Here is a 13,319-nt window from a genome sequence, read left to right on the forward strand (position 1 = left end):
GACGTCCCATTGGCCGTGTCCACTGGTGGACTCAACCCCATTACTTGGGTCAAAGTCAATGTTACCCTGTCAAATTTGTACTTGAGTAAAAGTACTGCAGTACTTGCTTTTAAAAATACTTAAGATGTGTTTGTTTTGGCACAGGTTGCTTGTGCTTTTAAAAATACTTAAGATGCGTTTGTTTTGGCACAGGTTGCTTGTGCTCTTAGAAATACTTAAGATGCGTTTGTTTTGGCACAGGTTACTTGTGCCAAAAGACTGCCTTTTGGTTATGGTGACAAATTGTCTCTATAAGCCTATGTAGACAATTCATGCTTTGTTTTGGCTGAACACTGTGGCGCTGTAGGCTGTTGTATTGTGTTTAATGGTAACTAGCAGTGTGTGTTGTATGTCTATAGGCGACAACTGACCTTTATGTTACAGTCTATGCTACTGACTAGCATAGCGCGACTGCAGCGTGTGTTGCATTGCGCGCGTGTTCCATTGGATATTGGTAACTAGCAGCATAGGTGGGCCACAGTATGTGTTGTATTGATTGGTGTCTGTTGGTATCTCTAGCAGTGTGTGTTGTATTGATTTGTGTCTGTTGGAATCTCTAGCAGTATGTGTGTTGTATTGGTCATTGTCTGTGTTGTCTTCATACACAATGTATTCCAAAATAGGCCTAGTTATATCCTGTTTATTGCACACACACAAAACTTTTTTTAGAAAGATAATGGCAACTAAATCAAGAATGAAACCTTGTGTTTTACTGTCATTAAGCTATATCACGTATGACCTAGCCTTTCTGTCACATACACACACATCTTCAGGAAAAGATAGACAGACTCCAACACTATGGCCAACAAGTTGGACTGATCGTAAACAACAATAAAACCAAAGTCATGCCCATCAACACCAATACACCAACACATATAACAATAGAGGAACAGGTCTTGGAACATACAGATCCTTTCACATATCTGGAAGTATCATTCACCATGATGGGGGAAGCAAGTAAGGACATTCAAAACCGGATCAACAACACAACCTTCATAAGACTTAAATGTCATGATTTATGACTTCATCTGCTTGACCCAGCACACGCATGTGCATTTACGTAAGCATTAAGCATAAGACTGCTTACGTAAATGCTGACGTCTGTGCACAATGATACAAGATGTATGTTCTGTTCCTATCCTTTATGTTCTTGTCCTTGTTCCATATCTTCTAGTCACGTCATGTGTCCACTGTACAATACTGTATATATTCTCTATGTGTGTATAAACTTCAGAGCTTGTCGTGTGATACTGCCTGGTGTCAACTGGTTCTCCGCGTGTGCGTCTCAACAGAAACCTTCACTCACCACCACCCTTATAGATGGAGACTATTAGGGACCATATGTATGGTCAACCGAAAAAACAACATTAAACAAATCTGGAAGTCAAACCAGTACAGCACCAAAACAAAACTCAGAATCTACCAAAGCTGTGTACTATAAACACAACTATACGGTGCAGAATGCTGGAAAACCACAGGAAGCGACATCCACAAATTGTCCACTTTCCACACATCATGCCTGCGCAAAAGTCCTGCGTATATTCTGGCCCAAGACCATCTCAAACAATAAACTCCTCACCATCACCCAACAAGATGACATGCACTGTATGTTTTTTGTGTGGACCCCAGGAAGACTTGCTGGTTGTTATGGCACCAGCTAATGGGGATCCTTAATCAAATCAAATGCACTGCATAATCAATAAACGCAGCTGCACCTGGATTGGCCATGTCCTCAGAATGGACAGCAACACGATCCCAAGAGTCACATTACACTGGACCCCAGAAGGCAAAAGAAAGAAACGGAGGCCTAAAATGACATGGCGGAGGACGATAGAGAAGGAGCTCCAGCAACACCATCAGAGCTGCCATAGAGAAGATGGCCAAAGACAGATGGAAGTGGAGAAACTTTGTTGCTGCCCTATATGCGCCAGCTGGCGTAATGGGGATAATTAAGTAAGCAAGCAATATCATGATATATGTTAAAAACTGTTCAACAGGTGTCAAAAACTACATTTGATTTGGTTGGCCTAAGTGATGCCGATAGATTCTTGACTCTTTGAACACAAGTTATTTGCATTCTGACCAATTTCACATATCTGGAAGTATCATTCACCATGATGGGGGAAGCAAGTAAGTGCGACGAATCTGCCGGCTGGAATTGAAGGATAGAGAAAATGACGTCGGTGTCCCTTCCTTATAAAAGAAATTCCTTCATCTCAATGAGGAAGTTCCAATGTTTGGAACTGCAGGAGGCAACATCCCCTTTGCGGCGAGATCAAAGCATGATGCAACTCTCTCTCTCTCTATATCACTGGTCTCACCACAGTGCAAAGTTGCACTCATCTAAACTGTCTGTCTGTCTGTCTGTCTGTCTGTCTGTCTGTCTGTCTGTCTGTCACTCTCTGGAAACTCTGCCATGCGTGCCAACTGGATGCCTGTGGCGAAGATATTATGACAAGTGTTTCCTTGTGTGTGAGTGTGTGTGTGTGTGTGTGTGTGTGTGTGTGTGTGTGTGTGTGTGTGTGTGTGTGTGTGTGTGTGTGTGTGTTTCCCTTACTAGCTGTATATAACAACAGTAGTGGAGTGAAAGTTATAACTTAAGTATCCAACAATACAAATACCAGTACTCAAGTAAAGTACAGATACTCAAGAAATGTACATAAGTACACAGTACTCAAGTAAATGTAGCCTTCCTTATTGTCCTCCACTGGCCGTGTCAGTAAGAAGTGTGGACTGTAATTCAGCACAACACACACTGTTCTGGTGTACACATACACACACACACACACACACACACACACACACACACACACACACACACACACACACACACACACACACACACACACACACACACAGTAAACCCTTTCACTGGGTCGGTCTCTCTCTCTCTCTCTCTCTCTCTCTCTCTCTCTCTCTCTCTCTCTCTCTCTCTCTCTCTCTCTCTCTCTCTCTCTCTCTCTCTCTCTCTCTCTCTCTCTCTCTCTCACACACACACACACACACACACACACACACACACACACACACACACACACACACACACACACACACACACACACACACACACACTGCAGCTGTAAGTGGATTTGTCCATGGCAGGGAAATGTTGAGATTCAAGTTAACACTTAGCAATGGGGGCAGTGAATCATATTTTATGAATTGAGAATGTTGCTTTTATAAGTATAACAGCATGTTTTAGGTGGTAGCCAATATAGGTTATAATGGGCCATTTATAAATACTTTTGGCTTTTGGGCAACATTCTTGGAATCGTTTATAAACGTACACTTTTTAGTCTAGAAGGGTCCACTTGGTTTGTTTGACAGTGACTTGACAGTGTCTTTGTTTGTTGGTTATAGAATCTTTACACATGTTTTGTTTCTCTGCCCCTCCCCTTATGCAAAATATTACTTGTCTACACATCCCATCACCCGGAAGGACGATGGCGTTGTGATTGGCTAGTGAGCCGCGCTGTCAAGCGTCAGCGCCGGCGGGTTGCTTGACAACCAACTGGCGAATCAGAGACGGATTATGCTCAGTGTTGCCATGTCGGCATATTAAGCGATTTTGGGCTTCTTTTTTTCTGTAAAGTTTCCTGTAAAAATCGGTGGTTGCGTTTCTTTTTTAGCTTGTTTCTAAAAAATATATAAATATATATTTAAACCAGTGGTTTTCATGAAAATGTTTTGTGCCAGGCCAGCTAGGGAGCATTTATGTTGTTATAATGTAACTGTAAATGTGACTGTAATGTAATGTAATGTAATGTAATGTAATATTTCAATTTTTTTTCTCCAAATATTCCACATTTCATGACAAGAGTTTTTGAAAATAGCAGATCTACAAGCTCACTGTGAGCTTGTAGATCAAAGGCTATTTTCAAATAGCCGATGTCTAAAAAGTGCTCATGTCATGTGGCCTAGCCTAGTTGCTTCTTTCGGGCTTGTTTTCCTAGACCTGGCTGCTTGTTCTTCTCTCAAAACCTGGCAACGCTGATTATCCTCCCCCCTGACGATGGGATACAGGCTCCTACCAGCGGTATCCGGAAATTAACAATCTCGTGATGTCAGGAGGTACAACAGCGTCGGAATGGAATGACTGACTAACAGCGTCTTTCTCTGGACTTTAGAAGTGAAATAAAACAAACCCCTGTTCGGTGTCAACTTGCTTTTTAACGATGTTGTAAAGTGACGCCATGGAATTAACTCAACCAGAGGATATCCGTGGATGGGTCGGCCACCGTGGACGGTAAACAAGGATCATGCCCCACTTTGTAGGAACTATAACGGGGATGTGATTTGTTCTAGCAGAGAGGGCTAGCTGGCTAGTGGATGAAGTGACGGGCTAGCTGGCTGGCTAGTGGACGGACTGTGTGAGTAGCCATACGTTTATCCTCCCCTATACTGTCGCCCAGGGTTGCCATGTCCGCTTGTTATAAGCAGTGGTGGAAAGTAACTAAGTACATTTACTTAAGTAAAGAATTTGAGTACTTTTTCCACCACTGGTTATAAGCGACTTTGGGCTTGTTTTTTTTAGCTGGTTTCTAAAGTGTATTGTTACTTATTGAGGCTTGTTTCCTTGTTGTCCTAATGTTGTTAAAACCAGTGGATCTTAAACATTTTCATGTCAAGGACCCCCAAATTAATATGTATTTTGTCCACAGATGTCACATTCATCGTGATTTGTGTGCGTGGGAACTAATTTTAAACAAGCTTTAGTGCTCTACCAGTTATCCAATTTAGTAGTCCTTGTATTGTGAATTGTACTTCCATGTACTGTTTCTCATGTCTTACTAAATAAAGTACATCAATCAATCAGACCCCCCCCCTCCCCATTGGAAGATATTTTGTGCCAGGGCCCCCCCCATACAAGATGTGTTGTTAAAGTGTTTAAAAAATGTTCCAAAATTACCTATTTTTTTCCCCCAAGATTATTTTTTTCTTTTTTTGAAAATAGCAGACCTACAAGTGACAGCCTTGTAGATATGCTATTTTCCAATAGCCTTGTAGATCTGCTATTTTATTTCCAATAGCCGTAGCCTATAGTCGCTTCTTTTGGGCTTGTTTTCATAGACCTGGTTGCTCTTATTTCTCTCACAGAATCTGTCAACACTGCTGTCGGTGGAGCCATCATGACACGGCTGGTGCTGGAGCAAGTGACTGACTTTGGGGACTATACCAGTGGGAAAGAATTGAACGAGCTCCTGAAACAGAGCAGCAGCGGTGGTGATGAGTGCAGAACCACCAGACCTCTGTCGGACGTGCGTGTGAGTCCAGACGGACGTCACATTCATGTCATTCTCCGCAGACCCAGGGTGGGTCTTGTGACTTTTGACAAATACGAGAGACCCCAGCTTATCCGCAGCCACAACCGCCTGGATCTGGGTCTGACGCGGACCGTGCCAATAGTGGACCTGGTGTATCTGAACCGTGTTAAAGGCGTCGTTAACAACAGAGATCCGCAGAGCAACAACAGAGATCCACAGAGCAACGGCAACAACGGCGCCGTCACACTAGTCGTGGTGTTTGAGAATGGGAAAGCGGACTTCTGGAGGTTCCAGGAATGCAGAGGGGGCTGGCATTTCCTGCAGACGGCGGACCTGTGCAACGGCCCCCGGGCCAAAGTGGTGTCCGTGTCCGCCTGCTCGGACCACATCATCTGGTGCGAGGAGAGACCGCCCTCGGAAAGCTCCGCCGTCATCGCCACCGCCACCACTGCTACCGCCACAACCACTGCCACCAACGCCACCCCCACCACCACCACCAGGAACAACTTCAGATACTGTATCTGCAAACGTGCCTTTGAGGTGGAGGAGGGGGCCGTCACTTTGGGAGGGGTAAAAATCGCCCTCCACAACAACCCCCGCTTCACCGTCGTCAGCTCGGGCGAACACGTTTACCTGCTTCCGGACCAGACGGACAAACGTCTGCTGAGCATCTCTAAGTTCTTCCTGGTGTGGTTCCCTCAGCACGACACCTTCCGAGTCAGCAGCACGTGTAAAGGCACGCTGCTCAGGAGAGACTCCGCTTCGGTTAAAGAATCCGACTTTAAGAGGTTGGTGGCGGACTGTTTAGGGTATTTATCGGCGCTCGAGCCGCCCGAGATCTACTGCTGTTCCCCCGCGGCGTGCGGAGGCCTGCTGCTCCTGCTCAGCACCGGCTGGGTGAGCCTGCTGCGGCGGGACGGGACGCTGCGGCAGGTGTACAAACTGGCGGACAACTGCACGGCGAGCGGCGAGACGCACAGCGGCCTCCGCGCCTACCACGACACCCTGGCGCTGACCGTGGGCCGGACCCTGTACCTGATAGACTTGACGTGCGGCAGAGAGCTGGAGAAGATCTCCCTGAAGAGGGAGGGGCTGCTGTACGTGGACAGAACCGACGCACGGGTCCCTCGCCTGCTGTCGGAGACGGGGCTGTTCGCCGTGATGCAGCGGGAGTCGGATCCCAGGCTAGCGAGTCGGGCCTCCTCCTCTCCTCTTTGCGACGCGGAGGGCCTCCTCCTCCTCCCTCGCCCCAGCAGAGCTCTCCTCCTGCCGGAGGCCGAAAGCCTCCTCCGGCCCGGGGCTCTCCTGCTGGAGGCCGTCTTCGAGGAGGCGTGTAAGTACTACCAGCAGCGGAGCCTGAGCAGCACCCAGCTGACCGTGGACAAGCTGAAAAAGGGAGGCATGTTCCAGGCTCCCATCTCTCTGGCCTCCATCGTCAGGGACTACCTCAACGGAGAAGACGGGGGGCTGAAGGCGGCGGGGGGGCTTTCCCCACAACAAGGAGGAGGCAGAGGAGGCGCGGGCGGCGAGAAGGGGCCCGACAAGCTGCTGGGGTCCCTGGAGGCCGAACTGAAGGCCCTGGTGTCTCTGGAGGAGGTGAAGGGGAGTCTGGTGAGGGGCGGCGAGAAGGAGGTGGAGGCCGTGCGCGACAGCCTGGTGGAGCAGGAGGTGACTCGCCTGCTGTCGTCCGGCGAGCTGGACAGGGAGGCGGTGCTCCACCTCAACGCCGTCTTCGGCATGTTCCCCGGCCAGGCCTGGGGCGCCGCCAAGGCCGCCCTCCAGCTGCGCTGCAACGGCGAGGACACGCTGTCCAGCTGGGCCCCGCAGGTAGGACCGTCACAGTTATTACATCATCGTCTAATCGCGATTATTTGAGATAATCGTCATGATTGTTGAAATGTTGAAAGATTTTCACACATTTTAAAATAAAAAAAATCAGAAATAGCAGATCTACAAGCTTACAACGTGACTCACTTCGTGCCGCGTTGTAAGCTTGTAGATCAGCCATTTTACATCTATAATGTTTTTTAAAACATGTTAATCATTTCTTTGTATATTTCAGATATTTGTCATATCTGCCCTGTGCATTTTTTTTATTACGAAACCTAAAAGGCTTCGTATGTTTCACTGTTCAATGGCCAACACACACAATTAAATCGTTAATTGCAATTATTTGAGGAAAATGCTATTTTTGCCTAAGTCAGCTCCTCATGACACTGGCCACCTCTGGTAAAATGGCCTACAGTATCTCCTAATTGAAAAGGATCATGCTGTTCCCTCCTCTTTCAGTATAATGGCCTATCTCCCTAGTGTGACTTAGGCCAAAATAGACAATTTTTTTGGCCTAAGTCACCTGGTTTTGTGACTTAGGCCAAAACAATGGCCAAATGATTTTGACTTAACCCAAAATCATTTGGGTTAAGTTCATTCAAGTCAGGTTTAATCCTATTTACACCTATTTAAATCTCTTATGTTACATAACTTATGTTACAGAAATATAATATAGTTTTGTTTTGGATCAGTTTTTTTTCTTTTTCTGAAAAACTTAAAAAGATTACTTAGGCCAGGGGTTTTCAACCAGTGGGCCGGGGACCACCAGTGGTCCTTGAGGGGGTTCCAGGGGGTCCCCAGCAGAATTAATAGTTAGCAACCAAATTGACCCTTATATGTCTGTAACTCTGAGAGTGTACAAATGGAACCAAATGGACCCATAACGGGTCCATTTGGTTCCATTTGTACACTCTCAGAGTTAAATGAACACTGATGATGGTGATACAGTGTAGATTGGGACCCCCCAAGAAATCAAAATGGTTGAGTCCCTGGCATATCTTTTCAAATGGGGGTCCCTGGGCTAATATTTGTCAATTTGGGGGTCCTTCATGCGAAAAAGGTTGAAAACCACTGACTTAGGCCATTAGTTTAGCAAGGTGACGATTTGTAATCGTGATGACTGCCCTTCCCGCAGGACGTCTGGAAGACCATCCTCAGCCCCGTTCCGGCCCCCCCCGGCAGCGGCCCGTCAGCCTCAGGCCTCCCTTACACCAACGGCCAGCCCAAACAACAAAAGATCAGCCACAGATCCGGCCCCGTCACCAAATCCTTATCCAACCCCAAACCGCCCCACATTGGCTCCACCTCCAGCTTCCCGGCCGCCGCCGCCGCTAACACGGCGGCGCTGCCCGTGTTCGAGCTCCTGTGCCACGCCATCTTCCACTTCCAGCCCGGCTGGCTGCCCAGGTTCCTGGAGATCGCCCAGCAGCAGCAGGGCTCGGCGGGCCTGGGTCTGAGCCTGGCCTCGTCCTCCTGGGGATACCCCGGGGGCGGGGCTGGAGGAGGAGGAGGGAGGGGGGAAGGAAGGGGGGAAGGCAGCGAGGGAGGCAGCCTGCCCCTCTACAAGCGAGCCCTGGCCGTCCTGCCCGGATACGGGGCACCCGACAGACACCACCAGGTGGTCCAGGATCTGGAGGTGGAGCTGCTGCTGGTGAGCGGGCGTCCCAACGCCATCCTCCAGGCGCTGCGGATCCTGATGGGGCGGCAGCAGTGGGAGCGCGTCACCCAGGTACGGCGGTCGTGTAAAGTAACTAAGTACATTTACTCAAGTATTGTACTTTAACACATTGAGTGCCAATCGCGTAGATCTACGCGAACCTACTTAATTGCGCAGCGTGCCAGTCGCGTAGATCTAAGCGAAGTGGTCTTTTTTTCTTTTTTTTTACTCGCAGGTTCACATTTCATTGTAGGCCTCGTTCGCCACGACACATTTCATTGTAGCACCACCGGAAACGGAATTATCCATATCCGGAGATTTTCGTTCTCATCCGCTTCCACTCTAAAGCGGAAACTTAAACTCGATTTTCTCGGTTGTTGTTTTTCTCATCGCTGATCGCTGTTTAGCATAAACCGCTGTAGCTTCAAGATGGCGGATCGCAGATCGAAACGGTCTTCGCTGCTCGTCTCACACAGATCCCCTGTGTGTTTACAAACGGTTGAACGCGCGATTTTAACGGATTTAGAGAGGTCTGTGGCGACGTGAAAAAAACAACAATAAAACGCTGGCACTGGTGAGTACATTATGATATTAAACTCTGGCGTGGAATTTTTACTTTATTGGAGTGTTTCCAATTTTCAGTACCTTTACTTCTACTCCACTACATCTCAAGAGGCAAATATTGTGTTTTTACTCCACTACAATTATTTGAACACTTTAGTGACTAGTTACTTTGTAGATTGTGATTATTATTACAAAACACACATTACCCACTTCAGCCCTATATACTGTACATTTCGCCCATTTGAAAATAGCTGATCTACAATCTCAAGATGCGTCGCATTGTGAGCTTGTAGATCTGCTATTTTCAAAAGATTTTTGTACATTTTACACATTTGAAAACTTGTGAAATGGGACATTCTGCATGTACTTTAAGTGCATTTCGATACCAATACGTTTGTACTTTTACTCAAGTACACTTTTAATTCTGCACTTTTACCGTTACTTGTAACAGATATTTTTCTTCAATGCAGTATTGATACTTTTACCTTAAGTAAAACATTTGAGTACGGTACTTTTTCCCCCACCACTCTTTCCCAGGTGGCCCAGCGCTACGGCCAGCAGAGCCCGCTGCTCAACAAGGAGATCTTCACCACTCTGCTGTGCGAGGTGGCCCAACACCGGGACCTGGACCCCTACCTGGACCTCCTCTGGACCCTGTGCCCCGAGGACGTCACCGTCACCGCCATCCTCAACCTGGTGCTGAAGAACATCCCCTCCCACAACTTGCCTCCTCCCGCCTCCTCGTCCGGCCTGCTGTCCGGCTCGCCCTCCCCGGCCCCCTTCGGGGACCCCCTCCTCCACGGCCAGCTGACGGTGGGCCTGCTGAAGCCGCTGCTGAGCAGGGTCCTCCAGAGGGAGACCAAGCCCAGCCAGAGGTACGCCGACATCCTGCAGTCGCCCTCGTTCCCTCCTCCTCCTCCTCCCCCCCACCAGGCTGTGGGGGAGGCGGTGGGGGGGACGGGGGGGCCCGGCACGGCGGGCGGCTCGGCGGTCCGGGACGACCGCTTCGCCACGGAGCCGCCCGCCGCACAGGAGTGCTCTAAAGCCAAGACCATCCAGCAAGGAGGCAGGGTGACATTAGCTATTAATCCAGTCTGACACACACACACACACACACACACACACACACGCACACGCACGCACACGCACACGCACACACGCACACACACACACGTTTGTATTACTATACTTGTGAGGACATCAACACTTTAGCACAGCCATGTTCTGAACGCCATTTAAAAAAATAATTGTCATTTTTAACCGTAAGCCTAAAGCCGAAAAACAGCAGATCTATAAGCTCACAACTCGTCGCAGCGCGACGCGTTGCTTATAGATCAGCTATTTTTCGGTGCATGACACTGGCGCGCAACTAAGTATAAATCATGTTTATCTCTTAATTCCAATCCCTAAACCTAACCTCTAAGACACCTAAATGTCTAATCCTGACCTGAATGTTTTTCTAATTGTAAACGTATCTCGAAACTATAAACTATAAAACAACCATTTGTCTTGTGAGGACCAGGAAAACGGTTCTCACAATGTATATTTCTTCAAATTCTACTATACTTGGTCCTCGCAAGTATAGTAACACACACACACACACACACACACACACACACACACACACACACACGCACGCAGTATCACATCCTTGCGCGTTGAGGAAAAAGAACATGATCATAGAACATTCCACATGTTAACTGACTTGAGTTTACAATTTTAAAGTAGTACGTGTCTTATTTATCTTAGAGACAACGAAAACGACAATCAACACAATAACACAGGAGATTAAAGAAGCACCTTATTATATAGGTGTCTGTCTGGAAATAGACAATTTTAAAGGTTATTAACAACCAAGCACATGTGTTTGAGAACAGAACAATAAATCAGTATTATGAGATTATATTGTATGAGACACCATTTCTGGGGGCTGCGGCTGTCCTCAGACTGACTACTATAACCTATTAAATGACTACTGAACCATTGTACATACGTATTGATATCCATTCTAAGTCTGAATGTGTGTGTGTATATATATATATATGATATTATTTAAGTATTAAGCCCAAACATGGTCTTGAAGGCCCATGGCACAGTTAATGCATACAGTTGCATTGAATAGACCTGGCCTTTATGAAAAGACCACTGATAGTAATATATATACGTTGATATGTAGTAGAGGGCTTCGTACTTGTCTGCCTGCAAACTATTCTCTGCCATATAGTCATTTGTGTCTGCTATCTGTAGCCAAATATTTCTTCTAGGGCTGGGCAACATATGGATATTATATTGATCGATATATGAGACTAGATGACGTCTGGGATTTTTCATATCACATCGTGATATGGTTTTAATCACCTAAGCCTTATTTTATACTTTATACTATTTTATAAAATTGGCAAAATTAGCAAAAAATAGCTGATCTACAACTCACAGTGGCTTGGCTATTTTTGCTACTTTTGACACATTTTGAAAATGTAAAGACAATGTATGTTATTGCCACAGTATTACCGTCACAATATTTATATCGAGGTATTTGGTCAAACAATATGATGATATTTGATTTTGTCCACATCGCCCAGCCCTAATCCCTACTCCCTAATCCAGGGGTCTTCAACAGGGGGTCCGGGACCCCTAGGGGGTCCTCAGAGTTACTACAGGGGGTCCGCCAAATCTTTGTGTGATATGATTTTTTTTTTGTTTTTACCTTAACCACTTGAACCCTAGCGTCCCTAGCCAAAAAGTAGCAGATCTACAAGCTCACAACGCCTCGCGCTGCGAGGCGTTGTGAGCTTGTAGATCGGCTATTTTTGGCAAAGAGTTACAGGTGTAGACGGAAAAAGACGGAAAAAAGAGCAGCAAAAGTTTATCTGAAACACAATTTTATACAATATAGAGGGGGTCCCCGCTTCATCTCTCTCTCAGCTAAGGGGTTCATGGCCTGAAAACGTTGAAGACCCCTGACCTAGCCAGTTGTTGTTGCAGTGATTTGGGGGTTCATCATGCAACGTCATCTGTATCGACTATTGTCAGCACAAAGTGCGCTCCCTGTTGTGTTTTGAATGTACCTGTACAGCATGTGTGTTGTTTAAGGCAGGGTTTGGGTTCAGAGTCCATCCTCTGGTGTTTGTTTACCGTCTGGCTTTGTCTTCCTCTTTCAACTCTGAAGCTCAAATATTAACCACGATTGGATAGTGTAATAGTATTGTTAACCTCTTTTATGCTTAACTGTAAAAATCTGCTATCTCCTTCCTTCGTCTTCACCAACATTCTTATCTCATCTGTCTGTCTGTCTGTCTGACGTCCATCTTGTCTCATTCTGTCCCGTCTTTTAGTCCCACTCATGAGAAATTCCTTCCAAAATGCCCGATAAAAATGGCTCGCAGTTCTGTTCTAAATTAAATTTGGGGGTGGGAGGGGGGTAATTCTGTTAAGTCTCTCATGGGCACGGCGCGGGTCTAACTCACACACGCGTACGCACACACACATACACAGGAACTTTTTTTGCATAAGGTCATGATGTCTCGCTGCCTGGGCCCAGTGAGAGAGTAATGTCATTAGAGATGTTAAGGCCCTCTTGTCTTGTGTCTTCTTGTCCCATCTGCGGGAGCAAGCATATTCTCCATGCTCTATAACTGTGAATGTGCTGCTAACGCACCCAATCAGTGTTTCTCGTGGCCTTCCGCTGGACGTCAAGCCTTCTGAAATGGATCTCAGCCCGTCTTATGATCAAATGCTATGTTGTGTTACAAGTGCTGTAAACAAGTTCAAGTGTCCTTTCACTTCCCAGCTGCCTTCAGTGCATTTTTTCTAGCAATTTTAATCAAACTGAAATTATTTTTAATTCCTTTTTTTCAGATACGGACTACTTTTGAAACAATTTATTTTGTATCAGAGTTTTCTTTTTTTTTCTTTCTTTTTTTTTTACGAGTACTGTACAGTAGCTGGTATTCAGTTGGGTGGGT

General features: G+C 46.5%; 1 protein-coding gene across 1 annotated transcript; it reads left to right on the forward strand.

Moving 5' to 3' along the window:
* The first annotated feature begins 4,113 nt into the window (after positions 1-4,113).
* hps6 (HPS6 biogenesis of lysosomal organelles complex 2 subunit 3) lies at positions 4,114-10,756 on the forward strand. Its single transcript, XM_084076240.1, has 4 exons — positions 4,114-4,409; positions 5,137-7,130; positions 8,269-8,862; positions 9,892-10,756. The coding sequence occupies exons 2-4, from the start codon at positions 5,169-5,171 to the stop codon at positions 10,450-10,452; spliced, it is 3,117 nt and encodes a 1,038-aa protein (XP_083932366.1). The 5' UTR covers positions 4,114-4,409; positions 5,137-5,168; the 3' UTR covers positions 10,453-10,756.
* The last annotated feature ends 2,563 nt before the right edge of the window (positions 10,757-13,319 follow it).

The sequence above is a fragment of the Gymnoscopelus microlampas genome, assembly GCF_963454915.1.
Source record: "Gymnoscopelus microlampas genome assembly, chromosome: 13".
Classification (NCBI taxonomy): domain Eukaryota; kingdom Metazoa; phylum Chordata; class Actinopteri; order Myctophiformes; family Myctophidae; genus Gymnoscopelus; species Gymnoscopelus microlampas.